The sequence below is a fragment of the Sceloporus undulatus genome, chromosome 1, assembly GCF_019175285.1.
Source record: "Sceloporus undulatus isolate JIND9_A2432 ecotype Alabama chromosome 1, SceUnd_v1.1, whole genome shotgun sequence".
Lineage (NCBI taxonomy): Eukaryota > Metazoa > Chordata > Lepidosauria > Squamata > Phrynosomatidae > Sceloporus > Sceloporus undulatus.
The window spans coordinates 70,400,208-70,422,200 of NC_056522.1; the positions used below are offsets into that span (position 1 = coordinate 70,400,208).

General features: G+C 41.9%; 1 protein-coding gene across 1 annotated transcript in view; it reads right to left on the minus strand.

The window, feature by feature from the left end:
- DISC1 (DISC1 scaffold protein) overlaps positions 1-21,993 on the minus strand; it is a 267,571-nt gene that overhangs the window by 73,302 nt on the left and 172,276 nt on the right. Inside the window, exon 12 of the mRNA XM_042456717.1 lies at positions 6,332-6,392. Within this exon, the coding sequence (XP_042312651.1) occupies positions 6,332-6,392 (61 nt within the window). The remainder of the gene's footprint in view (positions 1-6,331; positions 6,393-21,993) is intronic.

Consider the following 21,993-nt stretch of genomic DNA (forward strand, 5'->3'; position numbering starts at 1 on the left):
TAGATGAAGGGAATGCTGTGGATATAGTATATCTTGATTTCAGTAAGGCCTTTGACAAGGTTTCCCATGACATTCTTGCAAACAAGCTTGTAAAACGTGGGCTAGACAGTAACTGTTACATGGATTTGTAACTGGTTGACCAGCCATACCCAAAGGGTGCTCAAAAATGGCTCCTTTTCATCCTGGAGAGAAGTGATCAGTGGGGTCCCACAGGGCTCTGTCCTGGGACCAGTGTTATTCAACATCTTTATCAATGACCTGGATGACAGAATTGGGAGCATACTTATCAAATTTCCAGATGACACCAAATTAGGAGGAATAGCTAATACTCCAGTGCAGGAGTTGGCAACCTCCGGCCCGCAGGCTGGATGCAGCCCGCTGAGGCCTTCCCACCGGCCCTGGCGCGGTCCTACCGCCAATTGCTGCAATGCCTCCACGCCGCTCCGGGCGCCATTTTGTTTTTTAAAATGGCGATCGAAGTCTCATGTCACTTTCCCATCGCGCGAGACTTCACCACCATTTTAAAAAACAAAATGGTGGTGGGCCTTTAGGAGGCCCGTTGCGGTGGCTGGGGCCCTCCAACAGGGCTCCAGCGGTGGCAGCGGGCCTCTGGGAGGCCCTTTGCCGTCACTGGGGCCCTCCAATAGGGCTCCAGCAGCGGCAGGAGGCCCGTTGCCGTTGCTGGGGCCCTGCAACAAGGCTCCGGCGGTGGCAGTGGGCCTCTAGGACTTTTTTGACGGCCTCTGACGGGGCCTGTGGCCCCGTCAGGGGCTGGCAAAGAGGGGGAGGTCTCCAGCACTGGTGGCCCCCACCGGCTCTTTCCCGGCCTTTGACGGGGCCTGGGGCCCCGTCAGTGGCCTGCAAAGAGGAGGAGGCCTGGCCCCGGAGGGTGGAAGCTCCACCCCCCAGCCCCCCCCCCCCCCCCCAGTTGTCTGAGGGACAGCAACCCGGCCCCCGGCTCAAAAAGGTTGCCTACCCCTGCTCCAGAGGACAGGATCAAAATTCAAAATGACCTGAATAGACTTGAAACCTGGGCCAAAGCTAACAAAATGAAATTCAACACGTAGAAATGTAAAGTACTGCACTTAGGGCAGAAAAATAAAATGCACAGATATAGCATGGGGGACACCTGGCTGAAGGAGACTACATGTGAAAGGGATCTTGGAGTCCAAGTTGACCACAAGTTGAACACGAGTGAACAGTGCGATATGGCAGCTAAAAAGGCCAATGCAATTTTAGGCTGCATCAATAAAAGTATAGTGTCTAGATCAAGAGAAGTCATAGCGCCACTGTATTCTGCTTTGGTCAGGCCCCACCTGGAATATTGTGTCCAGTTCTGGGCACCACAATTCAAAAACGATGTTGAGAAACTGGAGCGTGTCCAAAGGAGGGCAGCTAAAATGGTGAAGGGTCTGGAAACCATGTCTTATGAGGAGCGACTTAGGGAGCTGGGGATGTTTAGCCTGGAGAAGATAAGATTAAGAGGTGATATGATAGCCCTGTTTAAATATTTGAAGGGGTATTTAAATATTTGAGGAAGGAACAAGCTTGTTTTCTGCTGCTCAAGAGAACAGGTCCTGGAACAATGGATCCAAGCTGCAGGAAAAGAGATTCCACCTCAACATTAGGAGGAACTTCCTGACAGTAAGGGCTGTTCGACAGTGGAACAAACTCCCTCGGAGTGTAGTGGAATCTCCGTCTTTGGAGATCTTTAAGCAGAGGCTGGATGACCTGGATGTCGGGGGTGCTTTGATTTGGATTTCCTGCATGGCAGGGGGTGGGACTGGATGGCCCTTGTGGTCTCTTCCAACTCTACGATTCTATGATTCTATGAAGAGAAGTGGTTAGTAGTAATCCTGTAAATATCTACTCAGAAGTCAGCTTAGGGTGTAAGGGATAGCTGTCTTTACAATAATTCACCTTGGAACCTTACTACATTAAGAAGTGCCTATATAAACCTGCCTGAAAGCTGAAGTCTGCAGGAGGGGCCATCCTCTGTGTCCCACAAGCAAAGACAATATAAAGTTGGGGAGGGGACATAGGTCTTCTCAGGTCCAAAACACACTGCAGAAATAATCCAGTTTGAGACCACTTTAACTGCCCTGGCCCAGTGCTAGGGAATCCTGGGAATTGTAGTTTATTGTGGTATCAGATCTCTCTGACAGAGAAGGCTAAATGTCTCACAAACCTACAGTTCCCAGAATTCCCTAGCAATAAGCCAGAGCAGTTAAAGTGGTCTCAAACTGGATTATTTCTGCAGTGTGGTTTGGACCTCAGTTGTTGATCCCTGATTTTGGAAGATATTTCTCTTGGAAGTCTGATTGCTGCCAAATTTGGTTTCTTTCCAGTACCAATCATAGGGCATGTCTACATGATCTAATTAAACCAGCTTCCCTCCAACTTCACAGTGACGTGCCCTCATGATGCAAGGCCAAATCTCTGATTTGAGTGCAGACTGTCTTCATGATGGAAAGCCAATTCTGCATCAAATCGACCCTTACTCTCTCTTAAACCAGTGTAAAATAACTCATCTTTTGCTCTGGATTCTTCAGGAAAATTCAGAGCACTCCTAGGTGACAGTTTACACATGCCTCTCCACTGTGTCATTTGGGGGTGCTGGTGCTGGTGCAAGCCACTCCTTTTGAGGTCACAACAAGATGCCCAAGCATGCAATGTTTCAGATCTCAGAGGAAGCAACTCATGCCATTTATGGTGATGCTGGATGACATAGCAGGGATGTACATGTAGACAGCTGCCTTGCATTGCTGAAGAGTGCAAAGGTAATGGAGAAAATCTGGGGCAGCTCTGGGGCCAGAATACTCCAGGACCATCCTGAAGTATTCTGGCCAGTAAGCTCCAAAATACATGGCTTTTCATTAAAGCCTTAATTCGAAGTGTGTGTGTGTACATTGTTTTAAACTACTGTATTTTTCAACCTAGTTTTAACTGTTTTGTTTAATACATTTCTTGTCTTGTTTCAATTATTTATGGTTTTAACCTGAAATACTTTGAAGTGTTTATATTATACATTGCCCTGAGATGATAGAGAGCAGGATAGAAACATTTTAATGAATATGAAGTCAAAGGCTTTAATGGCTGGCATCCATAGTTTTTTGTGGGTTTTTCGGGCTATGTGGCCATGTTCTATAAATTTATTCCTGATGTTTTGCCAGCATCTGTGGCTGGATGTCAGCCACAGATGGTGACAAAACATCAGGAATAAACTCGTATAGAACATGGCCACATAGCCCGAAAAACCCACAAAAACTTTTAATAAATAATTTATCATTAGTTAAGCATCTTCACATTGGATGTGTTCTTTATCAAGGAGTTCTACAATCTAAGCACTTACAAGAATTTATTTCATAGAACATAGGGGAAAGATGGAAGATCATTGAAGGAAGGAACAAGTTGCTGCTGCTGCCGCCTTGAACCTCTGTTTCATGAGTAAGACTCCCTGCTATTTACAGAACTAAGGCTTGGGCTCAGCAGGCACTACTACCCACCCAGCTTTGTGGCTTTCCTTGCCTGGGATATGGAAACAGGACTATTGTGGGGCCTCAGTTTTTCATATAGTGCTTTAGAATCATAGAATCATAGAGTTGGAAGAGACCACAAGGGCCATCCAGTCCAAACCCATTCTGCCATGCAGAAAGTCCAAATCAAAGCATCCTCGACAGATGGCCATCCAGCCTCTGTTTAAAGACCTCCATAGAAGGAGACTCCATCACACTCCATGGGAGTGTGTTCCACTGTCAAACAGCCCTTACTGTCAGGAAGTTCCTCCTAATGTTGAAGTGGAATCTCTTTTCCTGGAGCTTGCATCCATTGTTCCGGGTCCTGTTCTCTGGGGCAGCAGGAAACAAGCTTGCTCCCTCCTCAATATGACATCCCTTCAAATATTTAAACAGGGCTATCATATCACCTCTTAATCTTATCTTCTCCAGGCTAAACATCCCCAGTTCCCTAAGTCGTTCCTCATAGGGCATGGTTTCCAGACCTTTCACCATTTTAGTCACTCTCCTTTGGACACGCTCCAGTTTCTCAATGTCCTTTTTGAATTGTGGTGCCCAGAACTGGACACAATATTCCAGGTGGGGCCTGACCAAAGCAGAATAGAGTGGCACTATTACTTCCCTTGATGTAGATACTATACTTTTACTGATGCAGCCTAAAATTGCATTGGCCTTCCCCACTTTGGGAAGAGGGGACAGCCCACAGAACCTATTAGGAGGCTGTATGAAGGAAGAGGTTACTGGCTGCTGCTGGTGCTGCTGGTGCTGCTGCTTTGGATCTCTACAGCACCACTGGGAAGTCCTCATACATCCCAGAAACTGGAGGAATGTCCCAGGGAACCTACAAAGTTGCTGATACACTAATTGTCCTAGCTTCATGGATTCAGGACTCCAGGATGAGTTCTCCCAGACTTAAAATGCTAACAGGAGGGGGCTGTACACGTCATGCTTCAGCACCCCACTCACTAGCACCACAGAACTCCATCCCATGGATGCCTGGATTTTAAGATGGCTTTGGGGAATAGTTGTGTTCATGGTGAAGAAGCCACAATCATAAATGTGAATATCAAACAGCTATGGGGTTGTAAGCCTAGGTTACAACATTGTAACTACCTAACAAGAAGCAAGCTATTGTAATTATTTCGAGGTTTGCATACAGTATATACATGAGCCAGCATTGTGTAGTGGTTTGAGCATAGGGACTAGAACTCTGGAGAACAGAGTTCAATTCCCTGATTTCCATGGAAACCTGCTGGGTGATCTTGGACAAGTCACATCCTCTCAGTGCCAGAAAACCCTGTGAGAGGTTTGGCGGAATGACTTGAAGGCACACAGCAGCAGCAACAACAACATGTGAATTAGATTATGCAATTTTATGGAAGTGAGCATCTTCTTTTCTGGGGGGGAGATGCATAAATGTCCATCGTACCAACTCCAGAATCCTTCACCATAGTTGCAGACCACCAACATGGGTAGGTGATGTGGATGAGAACAATTTATACAGAGCCCTTTCACATCTTGTTACTGAAACAATCTTCAGTATGTGGGATATGCTTTAACCAGACCCTGCGCAGCTGACTGCTTGTGACATACTGAACGTTTATAATTAAAACAATCGTCAAGCTGTCTCTGTGTAAGTTAATTCCAAAGGGGAAACTCAAGAGAAACAGATCCAGAAAAGAATTCCATAATATGTTCAAGCCCATTACACGGAGGTAAAACTTTAGTTACACAGTGTACAGAGTTTCTACTACTTGGCCAACTGAACACAGAAAGAGAAATACCTGTAGGAAATTTAGATAATAAGTTGTCCTTTCCCTATAAAAGTGTCAAATTTCTGCAGGAAGATCTCCCCTGCCCTCCAGGGCACACTGTGATGCCATGAACTTTTAATGAAAAATGTTTTATGTATTAGACATTATGGTAAAAGGTAAGGAACTGGTGGGAGGGGGTGAAAGAAAGGAATCCTAGAAATGAATGGTGATTGGTGGAATGCCTAAGGGGATCTGAATAAGACTGGTGAATGACAGTTGTTGAATGACAGTTGATATAGTTATTTAGAGAATTGTGGTGTGTTTCAGTGAGAGAAGGAGTGAGGACTAGGGTTGGGAGAGTCAAGTTTAGGAATTAATGAGGCTGAGTGAGCTAGGATATGAGCGTGTGAGAGAGTGAGAGATGTGTTTTAAATGTATCAATTAATTAGTTTGTTTTGCTATGTTCAACCTCTGTAAATAAAGTACTTATAGTTTTTGTGCTAATACTCTTTTGGCCAGGAATGTTATATATTACAAAGTGTAGATTTAGACACAGTGTCTGTGGTGGCAATATCAAGAGGGGTTTAGTGTCTGGTGTGGAAATAAATTGCATAATATCTCACATAGGTAGCTTGTGGGCATATAATAGACCTCCACCAGTAGTGGCCACAGCATCAAGTCCTTACATGGGTGGCATAAGGGAAACCCTTACTCTTGGGGACTGCAGTAAGGTTTATGGAAGTCCTCATATTTGGTGGCAGCAGAGGTTTAGTCAGAACCCACAACACAAACACAAAGTACTGACACTTTGGGACAATTTGTAAAAAATAAAGTTTTGTTTTTGTCATATGCAAAGAGAGCATTAGTAAAATCAGTTTACAATAGTGAGGAAAGTTGTCCCAAAGGGCATGTTAATCCCTTTTAGATCCAATCCCTTCAATTACACCTGGAGCAGCAAAAGTAAATAGTGATGTATAAAAAAGCCCAAGGAATCTCATATAAAGCAGCACACTTGACATTACATATTTCTAAATAGTTTAAGGATTGTGGTTTTGCCTTTACCTTTGTAATTTTCCTTCCAGAATTTCCATATATTTGATAGCATTTTCTTTCAATGTCCTCTCTGTAAGACAAAAATCAAAGTTTCTTTTCATTAAGAAAGAACACTGAAGAAGAGAGTAAGGCAGATCTTACATAAATTACTTTTGAACAAAGTATTTTTTCATGATAGCAAATCAAAGTTTTCTTCCTTTGGGATTTCGGACCTGGCGTGAAACAAAATTATTTTATTAAGAAAGTTGTGCTTCAAAAACAATCTGCTGTTCAACACTATAGGAGGAACAGAAAGAAAGACAGAGAGCACAAGCCAATATTTTTTTAGCTTTAAATACCTGAGCAAGATGTTTAGAATGGCATGAAAATAGTAGGGTAGAGGCCTGCCTAACTATCTTAAGAAAATGAAATATCTCTCTACAGAAAGCCTCATTTCTCACCCATTGGGACTTTCTGGAAAAGCATTTCCAATCCACATGGACCTACCTGGCTAGCAGCAAGGGGAGGGAGGACAAAGGAAGCTGGGTAGGCAATCTAACCAATAAACATTCAGAAATCATAATGCTATAGACAATTGGCCAACACTGTCTTTGTTCACTACTTACTCTGTGGACCTGAGATGTGTCTACACTGGCCATTTAATCCACAGAAAGTCCAGAGCATTATGCCCCAGATTGTCCTCTGGAATAACCACCCCCACCAGGCCGAATCCAGTAAGACACCATGTTGTTGTACACATAGGTTAGCTGGGCTTACACTACATTGGCCATGCTGGCCCATCCCCCTCAGTGCCACTGCCATGTCTTACTTACTTACTTACTTACTTGCTGTTCACTGCTATGATCTTTGGAATAGCGGTATATAAATAAAACAAATTATTATTAATGGCTGTATGGGCAACCTCTGGAAGATCCATTGAATCAAGGAGGTGTAGTGGTCTGTCACTGTTGCTCCTCCATGCTACCAGACTCTTTTGAGCAAGAACTTGCTTTGATATTGTATATTTGCCAACCTAAATGTGTCTAAAAGATAACATGTAGCTGGAACAGCTTAGGGAGGAACCTCTTGTACAAAGATAGCAGCTTGATTAGCAGCCTTCATGTTGGTGTTAAGCACATGGCTTGGATCTGTGGCAATAACCACCTGGTTGAAGGCCTTGGAGTGGTGTGATCCTAATCACATGGTCCTTCCAAGGCATAAATAATTGACAAGTCATTATGAGACTGACAGGTAAACCCTATAAAAACACCTAAGACAAGGACACAGTGATGGAGCTTCAGCATGGACCTGTAGGCATGAGGTGCTATGTCTCTTGGTAGCTACTGCTCTTTGGAGCTGCCAGCAGCTGAATGGAGGTGTTCGCTTGGTATGATTTATGCATATTCTTTTGTACAACTTACTGAGTGCATAATAAATCCTAAGGCTTTGCAACCACTACAGTTGTTTTGCATTGTTTCCAAATCCCAGAAAACAATATCCTTGACTTTGGCAAGACATTGGCCAAGCCAAGCCATTGCTTCTGCTGAAGTCAGAATGGGGCACCCTGCCATATGATCAACAAGGAGATTGTTGCTTTACCCTTCTAACCTCAGCAGAACTGATGGCATGATAGGCAGGCTGTCACAGGGAGCTCCTGCCCATGAGGAAGTGGTGGCCTGTTTTCGCAGCTGCCACCACCACTTCCTTGCAGGCAGGAGCTCCGTGTAGAGCCTGACTACTATGCACCCACTTCTCCTGAGGACAGAAATGGGTGCCTAGACTCCTTGTCGATCACATGTCTGTGAAGAAGTGGTGACATGCCAGGCAGGCTTTACACAGAGCTCCTGCCCAAGAGGAAGTGGTGGAGACAGCTCCAAAAACAGGCCATCCCCTTTCACTGCACTGCTTAGCATAGGGACAGAGAATGGAGGATCTCTTGGCATGCAGACAACATATTGAGGAATTGGACCTGATCTAGCTGCCCACACCCCAGTAGAATCCAAAGTCACTTTGGGGTTTATAGAGAACACCAGGCTTTCCCCCAACTTTGCTTAGTTCATAGCAAAGTTGGGTTAAGATTAAAAACTGCAGTATTCTATGATTCTATGATCTCCCCAAAATACCCGTATACTGTGAGGGCTGCCAGTACTGGCTTCAGTGTAGAGAAGTCCCTGGATAGGCTAGCCTTCTTTTTTAAAAATAAAAATAAAAAAATAATAACATTCCAAAAATGCTACTGTTCTAACCTGAATACCCGGCAGTACCGCTCCCATCCAGAATAGCAGATGAAATCTCTGTAGCTGAAACTAGCAAACTACACCTCCTGGGGGGAAAAAACGAAGCTTTTTGCTGCAATCACTCTAGGAGGAAAAAGAACCCAGCCTTTAAGAAGGAATAAAATAGTTGTATTTGTGCTGAGAATTGCTACAAATGTGCCAACAAACAAGGGGAACATTGTTTGATTGTTTAAAATAAACCCAAGAACTTTAGCAACAGATGGAGCAACAAACAGGAACATTTTCTCTTGTCTGTTTTTCCCCTCAATCTGTGTGAGGTTATCACAATCTATAATAGAACAAAAATATTCCATAAATTCAATTAATCTAGATAACTTTCTCTGGCATCTTAGAAAGGGTTGCATTAACTAGTACCTGTGAAGTTTTTAAACACTGAACATTTGCTTCCAAACGATATTATTAAAATATTATTTATTCTGATGACAGAGCTGTTCTCTTTTCAGCAATGCATCCTTTCCAGAAGAGAATCAAGCACATTGTATATAAAATGGAAAATGCCAAAACTTTTATTTATTTGTTATTTTTAAAAGGTAGTATCATGTGGCTCAAAATTTGAACACACTGACAATGATTTTTTTTTCATTTAAGAAGCCAAGTTCATAATAGACATGATTTTAAATACACCAGACTGAATGTTTCAGACTGAATATATTCGCAAAATGTTGACAAGTATTAGATGAAGTTCTAATTTAGGGGCTGTGCAGACTGCCCCAAAGGTGGCCTGCAGCCACCCCTTTTACAGCCAGATCAGGGCCACGGTAACCACACACTGCAGCCCCGATCTGGCCTTTGAAAGGCACAAAAAGGAGCCACAAAAAGCAGCTCCTTTTTGCACCCTGCAAAGGGTGCAATAGTTGCATCGCTGTGGCTTTACAGTGCTCCTTCAGTGCTGCATCATGTGAATGCAACACCAGAGGAGCACCGTGACACCATGCACCATGTGGTGTGGCACATGTCATCATGCTGGCCTGGGGCGGAGCCGGGGCATGATCTACACAACTCCGCCCCAACCCAGCCAAAGATGCCAGTGTGCACAGTCCCTTAGATAAGAAAGTACACAAAGCTTAGTCCAGCTCTTTACCAAGTGCTACAAGGGGAGAAACTGCATCCTCCATTGGACCTTCAGCCTCAGTTTTGCATGAAAAAACAGGATGGGCAGAGGGGAAACCAGAAAGTGCCAAATCCATGGCTGGTTCTGATCATTTATTCTATACAAAGACAGATGAATGAATGTACATATAGAACATGTACACTAAAGTGGGATGAATTAAAAAAGAAGATGAAATGACCAAAGGAATGCAATAGTTCAAGCTGGAATTACTGCAGAGTTACACCTTTTTACATTGTCATTGTACTCTGTTTGAAAGACTGCTTCAGTGGAATCTCATCTTCAGTCCAAAAAGGAAATAAAATTCTATTATACCTTATATGAACTACAAGACTTTTAAAAAAACACTACCAGAAGAGTATGGTTCTTCATATATAAAAATCAGACTCTTTATATAAATCCAAAGCTATTTAAAAGGCCACATTTACCAGAAAAATCCTATGTGGCTAGCTGGATGCGGGAAAAACAAAATTTTGATTAATTACAAATGTTGCATAAAAAGACACAGCTAAAAACACAGAAAGAATATACTCTCAATTATTGCTTTATACAGGAGGCAGAATTCTTGTAGGACCCACTTAGTTGCTAGGTAGCATCACCCTATGCTTATACCCAAGCCTATTAATTTGCCCAGCACCTTGGATGATCTCTGTTGGTACATGGACTGATCCCTGCAAAATTCTAATAACAAATGAACCCTTAAATGTACCTTTTCTGTTGCAAGCTACCTGGTATTACTATGGCTATCAAAGCAACTATCCAACACTAAATCTCAGATGTCTTTCACTGTCTGAATTTCTGAAGAAACTTCAGGCTGATTCTCACACAGCCCATTTCTAGGTAGCACAGTGTAAACTGATATCTTCCTCCAACACATCAATAAGCACTGGAGCTCAAATATGCACATTCTTTCACAGGTAGACTGCTCCTGTTGGATCCCTTCAGCCATGGCATAGGTGTAAATAAAGTTTGTAAGGGAGGCCTATTTCCATGGACATTTACACACACACACACACACACACACACACACACACACACACAGGCTCAGATCACACATTTAAGGTCCTACACAAAGTGGGAGTCACAAACCAAGGACTGACTTTCACGTCCTGCTTATATACTGCCTTTGCACTGAAGCCATGGGTAAAGTGCCCTCCATTCTTCTGAGCAATTATCTTTCCATCTTCCACAGTTCTCCCCAAGATTGTGAATCAACAGGGACAGGGCAAGAGTATAATCATAGCCTTGAACCACATGCCATTCTTCTATAAAAGTAAATAAAACCAATTTGTCAGCCTATACTTATGTGTCAGTTGCAAATGCTTTCACTTAAACATGTGATAAGTTCTTTGATAATGGTTAGCTTTATGCTTCTGCTTTCATTGCTCTTCAACCTGATCCCATCATTATATGGCCTTGGAACATGACACATTCCAATTCAAGAGTCTCTCTCATCCTCATATAAAATGTCAATAGATATTAATAATTGGAAGGGCTGGGAAGGGATCTGTTTCACACTTACTTTGTTTCCAACTAATGCCACAATGTATTACGTTACATGAATGATAAAGCCTAGTTCCTGTTTCTCCTGCTGTGCTGGCTACATTTTAATTGGATATTATCTGATACAGTAATTCTCACTTTTCACAGTTGTTTCTATTCCCTATTGCAATTTTGCAGTGTCCTTGAAGCATAGAGCTTAATAAATCAGCAATCTTCAATGACAAAAAAGGAACGGATAAGAGATCACCACTAGGCAAAAGTAGGTCACCTATAAAATCACTTGATAAGAGGAGTAGGACACACACACATATCTCCATCAAACATTTTAGCTAAAAAGCTAAAGGCATCATATGACTCTCTTTACTCATAGGGAATATGAGTTCCTGCCTTTGATTTCCAGTATATATAAGTGGACATTTTCATTTAAAACCCAATCAGAATCCTAATAGTTTTTACTTTTGCTGAAGAAAGTTCTAGAGACGCACCAGGGTTTTTCTCATCTTTGGACAATCTTATTGCAAACCAATAGCTGCTGCTTACAAGGTTGGGGGGGGGATTTGTTGGAACCAAAAGCTCTTGATACTAGGCAAGAAAGAATCCAATAAAGGTGGTAGGAGTAAGGAAGAATTGTGCAACATCATTTTCTAAGCATGTCAAAAGGGTGTTTTTTCCCCAAATACAAACTATGCCACTTTATTTTTGTCCTCAATCTCCCCAGGACTAAGTGCTTATTGGTAGAGAAAGAAAATATTGAAGTAAATTCAGCAAATATTGAAGGAAATTGAAAACTCAATATATTTGATGAAATAAAAAAATGGATCCCCCCCCCCATTTCCATGGTATAATAATAATAAATAATAATAAAATTTATTTATATCTCGCCTCTCTACAAAATGCAATCAGGGCGGTTTACAAGATTAAAATATACATTCCAAACCCTCAAAAAAAAACCCCTTAAAATACAATTAAACAATGTAGAACTTAAAACATAAAACATAGTTTTATGTTATCATAAGTGAAGAGGGGATATATATCTGCTTTTACTATTTCCCCTATCACTGCATTTGCTTTTTGTTACTGTAATGGGAAAAGTTAAGTTACTTGGTGTCAGAGGTCACAGAAAGTAATCTAATTTCCATAATTTTGCTAAACATGAATATAAATTTATGCATGATATTACTTTAGCAGTGGCTTTTATCATGTTCATTTTTCTGTAAACAATAGCGGAAAACTGAGAACATGAGGAAGAAAGACAGCCAAACCAGTACATAGTCAGTATCTTACCAGGCAGAATCACCTCCATCTTATACAGAGGGAACAGTACATACATTACATCACATACAAGGCCGTCTCCAATTAAAATGCACACACGCCATCAACCAGATCTGAAAGCAGCCACAAAATGGCGCTTATTGAAATTACTGATAATACTTTCAGCACTGAGCAGAGGAGACAATTCTAATTATCAGAATGTGACCCATTGGAATTTCTATTTAATCATGACTTTGTTCCTGATATAACATGTAAATTTTGAAACTATTCAGTTGTGTATGAAGATCCTGTCATGTACTTGAAATCATGTTAGAAACTTCATAAACATCTACAATAATATTCATTGATTAAACTTCAAGAACAATTTCCCCAGCCTGATGTAAAATTATTACAAGTGCAGATAGCCTCTGTACCAGTAGCAATAACTGTGAAGCACAAGACTAAATCCACATACACTATAGTTATCAATACAATAGTACTGGTGATGTTGCTGGTTTAAACTTCCCAAACCCTGATTATCCCTCTGGTTTACAGTGCTTCTGAGCTCTGTTTACTACATTGTGATTCTCCAGTAGCTCTTGGAGAATTTGGATCTGAAGCTGAGAACATTCACCTTCTTTCTTTTGTATCCCTTGATACCTTCAGTGTGTTGTAATGGCCCTGGAGACAACTGCACATGCAGTGAGATTAGCAGGTTCACTGATATACACTCTGTCACACCTCACAAGATAAGCAAAAGAAGATTCCTAAGGTGTCATATTTAGGAAAGACTGTTTCTAATAGTGCATCACTACAAAAACCAGATTCTTGGCTGGGGTGGGCAACTTGTGGCCCTCATGAATACTGGACAGGAATTACTGGACAGCCATTTACATCATTCCTTACTATCTACCTATCTATCAATTGTTTGCATTCACCCTTCCTCCTGAGTGCTCATCAATTATGTTCGACTGGGTTGGTGGAAGTTACAGTCCAGTCATGCCTGACAAATATAATCTCTTTTTTTGATAAAATTACCAGATTGGTAGATGAAGAGATTGCTGTGGATATAGTATATCTTGATTTCAGTTAGGCCTTTGACAGGGTTCCCCATGACTTTCTTGCAAACAAGCTAGTGAAATGTGAGCTAGACAAAGTAACAGTTACATGGATTTGTAATTGGTTGACTGGCCGAACACAAAGGGTGCTCAACAGTGGCTCCTTTTCATCCTGGAGAGAAGTGACCAGTGGAGTACCACAGGGTTCTGTCCTGGGGCCAGTGCTATTCAACATCTTTATCAATTACTTAGATGACAGAATTGGGGGCATACTTATCAAATTTGCAGATGACACCAAACTAGGAGAAGTAGCTAATACCCCAGAGGACAGGATCAAAATTCAAAATAACCTTAATAGATTAGAAAGCTGGGCCAAAGCTAACAAAATGAAGTTCAACATGGAGAAATGTAAGGTACTGCACTTAGGGCAGAAAAATAAAATGCACAGATATAGCATGGGGGAAACCTGGCTGAATGAGACTACATGTGAAAGGGATCTGGGAGTCCAAGTAGACCACAAGTTGAACATGAGTCAACTGTGTGATGTGGCAGCTAAAAAGGCCAATGCAATTTTAGGCTGCATCAATAGAAGTATAGTGTCTAGATCAAGCGAAGTAATAGTGCCACTCTATTCTGCTCTGGTCAGCCCCACCTAGAATATTGTGTCAAGTTCTGGGCACGACAATTAAAAAAGGTTGTAGAGAAACTGAAGCGTGTCCAAAGGAGGGCGACTAAAATGGTGAAGGATCTGGAAATCATGCCCTGTGAGGAACAACTTAGGGAGCTGGGGATGTTTAGCCTGGAGAAGAGAAGGTTAAGAGGTGATATGATAGCCCTGTTTAAATATTTGAAGGGATGTCATATTGAGGAGGGAGCAAGCTTATTTTCTGCTCCTCCAGAGAACAGGACCCGGAACAATGGATGCAAGCTCCAGGAAAAGAGATTCCACCTCAACATTAGGAGGAACTTCCTGACAGTAAGGGCTGTTTGACAGTGGAACAAACTCCCACGGAATATGGTGGAGTCTCCCTCCTTGGAGGCCACTCACTCACAAACCATGAGTTTGTGAGTTCAATACCAGCCAACTGCTCAAGCTTGACTCAGGCTTGCATCCTTCCAAGGTCACTAAAATGAATACTTAGCTTGTTGGGAACAATTAGCTTACAGCTGCAAACTGCTTAGAGACTACTTAGATGGTATGAAGCGGTAAATAAATGAAGCTGCTATTGCTATTGCTATGGACAAACAAGATAATTAGGTTATGTGAGTGAGAAAGACATGACCAAGAACATCATTTTTTTTAAAAATGTGTAAACACTCCCACTATGGAAAACATATTACAATAATTTTTAAACATGGCTTGCCTCTTTAACAATCACAGTTGAGATATACCATTTTATAAGTAAGTCAGAATCTTTTTCATCTTGGAAGCTTTTTACCTACCTATCTATTCTGCATGTCTGGTTGAGTACATATTAGTAAGCCACCTATCCCTGTGGAACAAGTGGAACACTGCAGTGCCATTTTGGCTTAAATCTTGCACCACAACATTACACATGAATGACTGCACAACAGTCTGTCTGGTAAACACAAATCACAGTTAGAAACATCCCCTACAGACATTCACTGAAATGAAAAAGTCAACTGGCAGAATTCCATGCCAGGATCTCTTTCCTCCTCTTGAGACAGTGGCTTGGCGACTCTTGTTTATGCATTTGGGGAAGGTTCCAAGCACTCAAAGTCTCATTTTCATCCAAGAGAACAGCATGCAATTTTGTGCAGCAACATCAGTCATCTAGAAGATCTTAATTTATTACTGAACCATGTCAGGGATGACGACACCAATAAGAAATGTGTGAAGGAAACTGATGTTTCCCTGCTTCTGAAATCCTAACTGTTCCAGCAGACATTGAAGAACATGAGATCAACAGTAGCACACAAGAAACTGAAAAAGGCAAAGCTGTCACTGTCAACTGGCAAAAGAAATTGACACATACTTGTCCTTGCCCAAGGACAGAAAATAGTGACAAAAACACTATGCCTTGGAGTTATTTTAAACATGCAGCAAGGAGCTGAAACTTTCAAAGATGTATCCTGAAGGTTACAAATAATATGATTTGAAAAAAGAATCATCTCTGAAAAGCCATAAGGAAAATAACATTAAAGTCTGCTAATTAGTCAGTGCAGGGAAGAGAAAGGTTGAGATAAAAGTGAAGCAGAGCTGAAATTATGATTGGGCAGAAGGAGCCCAGCTGCCATAGCCCATGTAGCTACCATTTTTGCTAGAATATAGCATGGGTTGGCTAAAACTGAGGAGAGTTTAAAAATGGGGCCTGCTCAATGGTATTAACCCCTTCCCAGGCTTTCTCCTATACTTTCAGTATTGTCTCAAACATACCAGAAATGTGCAAAGCTTTAAGGACTTTATCACACCAGCCTCTTTCTCACTGCAATCATGGAGGTCGGGGGAAGAAACAGCAACATACCACTTTTATTGCCACTGTTACTACCTCAGTCTTGTTGGATGTCACTGTTATTGCCTCGATCTTGATGGAGAGGCAGGTTAGAAATAATAATAATAATAATTATTATTATTATTATTATTACATAAGTTTTCTTTCATGCAACTGGAGACTGATGCCTCTTTTGCACTCCCTTCTTGTCCTCTCCCTTAACTCCATCCTCCCTCCCCAGCATGTCTTTCTTTCTTTATTTATTTATTTATTTATTTATTTATTTATACCTTTGCTTGTGCTATTTTGTAGCTCTGCAGCCCCAATTCACTGTTTTAAATTTTTTTATGAGAAACCTTGATGCTGCAGAGTCCTGGAACTACATGACAAAAAAAGAAGAATTTTTTTTAAAAAAAATAGTGAGTGGGAGGGGGGAGAGGATGGGACAATGACACCATGGAACTGTCAATAACACGACTGCCCCAGGAATGATTTTCTGTACCCAGGTCATCACACTATTGGCAGCTCATTCGCTGGTTTCTCTCATGAATGAAGAGAGATACCCGGGGGACAGGGCAGCTATGGGAGGGAAGTGGCATCATGTGATCAACTTCGCCGATGCCACTTCCCTTCCATGGGAATCGTGGTTTAAAAGCCACATGTGATAAAGTCCTAAAAGGCAATTGCATACACTCTTGATCTGGCCCTCTCTGGCTTTGCATCGTGAACGAAGATTCAGGTAGGATTCATCCCGTGCTTTGTACAAGTGCGTTGGTGACTAAAAAGGCCAATTCGGGATAAACAGGTCCGGTTGCAGAAAGCACAGCAGAAAGTCTACTTGGGTGATGTTTCCAGGTTGCGGTTCTTTCTGCGTTGTCGTTTCTCTTCGAGGCTCGTTCGGTGTGAGCTTTCAAAGATGGCTGCAGCGTCATGGATAGTGCATCTACATGCCTCCAGATGCGAGACCAGGGAGGATCATTGTTGGTGATCTATCTGGCCAAGCCTGAGATCTTGTTTCAGGGAGTCCTTGTATCTCTTCTTTGGGGCGCCCCTCTTACACTGACCCATGGCAAGTTCACCGTAGAATACTATTTTGGGGAGGCAATGGTCCAGTGCATAGTGAAACACTAAAGCAAGGGATGTCCTTACTAATTCAGTTCAGAAAGAGAAGCAGAACCAGATAGGAGAGGCTCTGCAGTTGCTAGGGATAAGGATTAGCCCTTTTTCATTGTGAATAAAGGTTTAAAGGTCTGAAGTACTGCTAAGCAGCACATGTAGAAGTGTTCTACAATCAAATCCTGCACTGGTAAGGGATGTGTGAAACTTTGGGGACAGGTGATAATTATTTGATTTAGTATATACAGCACGCCTGTGTTTTATGTGGGTGCACCATACGTGGCTTTCAGCATACGCTGAAAGCCACACTGGAAGAGCCCATCACGCATCCTGTAAAAACTAATGGGGCGTGTGACTGTGGCACATGCGCGCCACTTTGGCACAATTCACTGCAGGCACGAGCTCCATTACTTATACTATGGGGCTTCAGCATACACTAATTTCCCCTTACGCGGAGGGATCCAAAACAGATCCCCACGGAAGGGGAGGGCGCACTGTACAATGCACCTGCACCATATGCAGGTGCACTATATGTGACTTTCAGCTTACACTGAAGCTGCACAGCAAAAGAATGAATGGTGCGTGTGCCCACAGCCCATGTCCTCTGCCGCGCCTCAGACACAACCCCATTATATTCAACGGGGCTCAAGCATACGCATTTTTTGTCTTAGACAAAATGGATTCCCCACGTAAGGTATGGTAATTTGTTGTATTGTTTAAAAATGTGATTGTATTTGCAATATTCATTATAATGCACCTCATAAATCCCAGAAAGAGGTGTGCTTTCCCTCTATCATTCTCTGTCATTCAAAACATTTGTAACCCATATTCTATCCTAAAATGTTCTCAAGGCAGCTCACAACATCAATTAAAATATAAAATCAGCATAAAATAACAGTATAGTATAAAAGAGGTGGGACAGTCAGCATGGTCTGTCTTGGGCATTGGAATACAACTGTGGAGACCAGTGCTCAAATCCCCATTAATCCATGGAAACCCACTCAATGATTTTGGGCAAGTCACACTCTCTCAGCCTCAAAGGAAGGAAAAAACAAACCATCTCTGAACAAATTTTGCCAGGAAAAGGTTGCAATAGGTTTGCCATAAATTAGAAATGACTTGAAGGCACACAACAACAAAATGGAGTTAATAATCATGAAGCAGAAAAGTGTATAAATCAAAATAGCAGGTACAGAAAATTAATCTAGATGTTAAATACATACCATGATTTTCTCTCAAAGGATCCAACAAATACAAACAAAACCTGCCCATACTCCCAATGAAATAAACCTGTTTTCTGATGTATGGCTGTTAACAATCAACATTAACCATTAACTAGTACTGTGAGTAAATAGAAATACAGTCGTCCCTCTGTTTTTGTGGGGGATCCATTCCGGACTCCCTTGTGAAAATGGAAAATAGCGGATATTGGAATCCTTATTGATTCCAATGGCAGCACTCTCCTGTGTTCACAGCTGTGTGCACACCTCGGCCACATGCCCCAATGTGTTGCCTTTCATTTGCCTCTCACATATTTCTGAGGGACACGGACTCCAAATCCATGAAAATGGAGGGGCGAAAGTATAAGCAGATAGCCAAATATAGCTGAGTAAATTTCAATGTTTTCTTTTAAATTTATTTTATTTTATTTTTAAGCGATTTTTCCCCAAGTGAAGTTATATTTTTCAGAATTGATGTTGGGATGTTGCTAACTCAGAAATTGAGATTGAGACTGAGATTGAGACTGAGATTGAGATTGGGAGGGAGGGAGGGAGGGAGGGAGGGAGGGCATAGCTGACCAGTTTGCACTATTAATATCATACTTCATACACAGGCAGTGACAACAAATGTTGAATGAGATTAAGCACATCTGATTTTCATTTGTGTCCTTCTGAAATTCTACCTGCATTCAGAAGGAACTCGACACAGGACTTGTCTATGGAAATAGCAATAAACATGGAGCTGCTTTCCTAGGGAGGGTGGGCAAGTCTAGGGATGTGATTTATGGCATTTTTGTCTTGTACATTGAAGGAAGCAACTTCAGACATCATCAAGCTGTATTTTATCAGTGAACTCAGCCGGAGGATGAGTCATATGAACATTGTCATGTGCTGCAAAAAAACACCTTCAATTCCTGGCAATTATTTCACAGAGCATTTAAAAGGCATGTAAATGTTTAGGAAGAAGAGGTTCTGTTTAAAGCCTAGACACACAACAGAGCTTTTAGAGGTGTTATCATACATACACTAGGGGATTAAATGCAATGACATTCGAAAACAACCATCTTTTTTTCAGTCCCAAAATTGTCAAGTGTTTATGAGCATCAGCACACAACAAGGTGATTTTAAAGGAGATTTTTTAAACAGGACTAACATAGCTTTTCAGCTCAGAGCAACAAGACTGCACAAAGGACACAGGCAATGCCTTCTCCCTCACTCTTTCTCATTCTCTCTCTCAGACCGGAAGAACAAGAAATAAGGAAAGTTGGGCATCTTTGTAGCATCATAAAATTGTAGAGTTGGAAATGCTCCCAAAGGTTATCTACACAAACATCCCAGCAATGCAAGTAATCCAAAGCCATGGCCATCCAAGCTCTGTTTCAAAAATGTTCAAAGAAAGTTAGTCTTCCAACTTCCAAAATAGTTCACCAGAACATACTGTCAGGAACATCTTCCTAACATTTAGTCTAATTTCTTTTCTTGTAATTTGCAGTCTGAATCCAGTTGAGGTGCCAAGATAACAGCAGAAAACAAGATTGCTAAATCGTCCATGTGACATCCCCTCAGATATCTGAAGACAGCTATCCTATCATCACTCAATCTTTTCTGTTTCCAGAATGTTTTGAAGGAAACAAGGTTAAATTTAATACAACTTCCATGGAAATGCCACAGTCATACCCCCATGGTTTTAAAACATCACTCATTATCAGCACCAGTATAATGGAAAATGAGATGTGTTTTCTAAGAATGCTGCCACTTCCACAACAACACAGAACCCAACCAAATATAATTTGAAAGTCAATATTTCTAACTGGGGCATTTGTGGCTTGTGAGCCAGATTTTTAAAAGCTCTTTGTGTTCATGAAAATAAACTTTTTTGCATCCTTCCAAATGGCAGTTATCTTCCCACCCCCACCGCACAATAAACCTGGATATCATGAAAGTTCAGCCTAGAATTAATGCATGCTCCCATGGACTGAATGGCAAGCAGGTCATCACTTAATGATCACTGAATCCTCTTCTTTGTACAGCAACATTGTTGTTGCCCAGGGGGGCAGGGGAGCAGGATGTTGATATAGGTTGTGCTGCATAGGTACCTTGCCTATCCTTCAATGTTCTTTTGTATATACAGGAAGATCCCTCTGCTTTAATGCCAATGCCTTTATAGTGTCCAGTGTCAAATAATCCCAAATGGCATTGTATATGTATCTATGTAGCACTAGGCAGGCAGAGTACAGAAATTAAACGTGGATATAAGAACAAATACAGAAGGTTACTTTCATTCAGTCATTAACACACATGGGGATGGCAGTGAAGAAATCAGAACAAAAATAAGACTTGGACAGGCAGACATGAAGGAACTAGATAAGATCCTGAAGCGTAAAGTTAACAAAGTCAAAATCATCAAGGCCAAGGGATTTCTGATTTCTATGTATGCAAGCTGACAGGACTAGAATCAATTCATTTGAAATGTGATGCTAGATAAAAGTTCTACAGTGCCATGTACTACTAAAAATAGATCTTAGAGCAAATCAAGCCTGAACTCTCACTAGAAGTGAATATAACTAAATTGAGGCTGTCATACTTTGGACATATTGTGAAATCACAAGACTCTTTGGAAAAGACAATAATGCTCAGTAGAGTGGAACCTGACAGGAAAAGAGGGAGACTTGGTGAATAGATTCAAACAAGGAGGATATATGTGAAGTCGAAGGCTTCCATAGTTTTTTGTGGGTTTTTCAGGCTATGTGGCCACTGAAGATGCCAGCCACAGATGCCAGCGAAACATCAGGAATAAACTCTTCTAGAACATGGCCACATAACCTGAAAAACCCACAAAAAACCTAAGGAGGATATAGTTGTGCATTTGCAAGACCAGAGCAGGACAGTTGATGACCAGGGTTCTTGGAAATGTGGTGTATCTGCTCTTTACATTTCATTGCTCTTTCCTATGGCTCTTCCACATATAAAGTAACTTAGGGGATGTTCCCACTAGGTGAAACCCCGCATTCTGAATCGAATCCAAGGAGTGGCTTTCCTATTAGGATCCGATTTAAACCTAGAACGGTTCTAGAGCAACCCGCAATCGTCCCCACTACAAATCAAATCGTAGAGCAGAATAAATTTTGAATCGAGTTTTTGTCATTTAACGCACATTAAAAAAATACTAGGGTCTGACGTACGTTTTTCCATTGATTCGAGTTAGGAACCGGAGCATTTAAATAGGAACGACAGCCTTTGAAATCGGGTTAGATGGATGGGAGGAGCGGAGTGCGATGGGGCTGGCCTTGGGGGGAGTTGCCCTTTCTGTCCCCATCCGTCGTGGCTGTCGCCATTTTTGCTTCCCTCACCCCTTTGTCCGCTGTGGTCTTTCAATAAGAGATAAGGATTATTTTTTATTTTAATGGTTTACAGGCGCTTAATCTCTTCAGCGCTTTAAGCGCCTGAAGTCCCGGCTGCTCAAGCGCCTGCATCTGCAAAGGACTACAAGGCTTCCCCCGGTGGATTGCAACCTCCTCTCTGTGGGGGGAGAGCCCATTTCTAATGGAGGAGAGGCAGGAAGGGAAGCCTCCTCTCGAAGAGGCATTCCCTGCCCGCTTGGGCTCTAATCTCGCCCAGACAGGAAAGGGAAGGCTCCTTGCGAGGAGGCATCTGATCTCGCCCAGACAGGGAAGGGCTCTGATCAA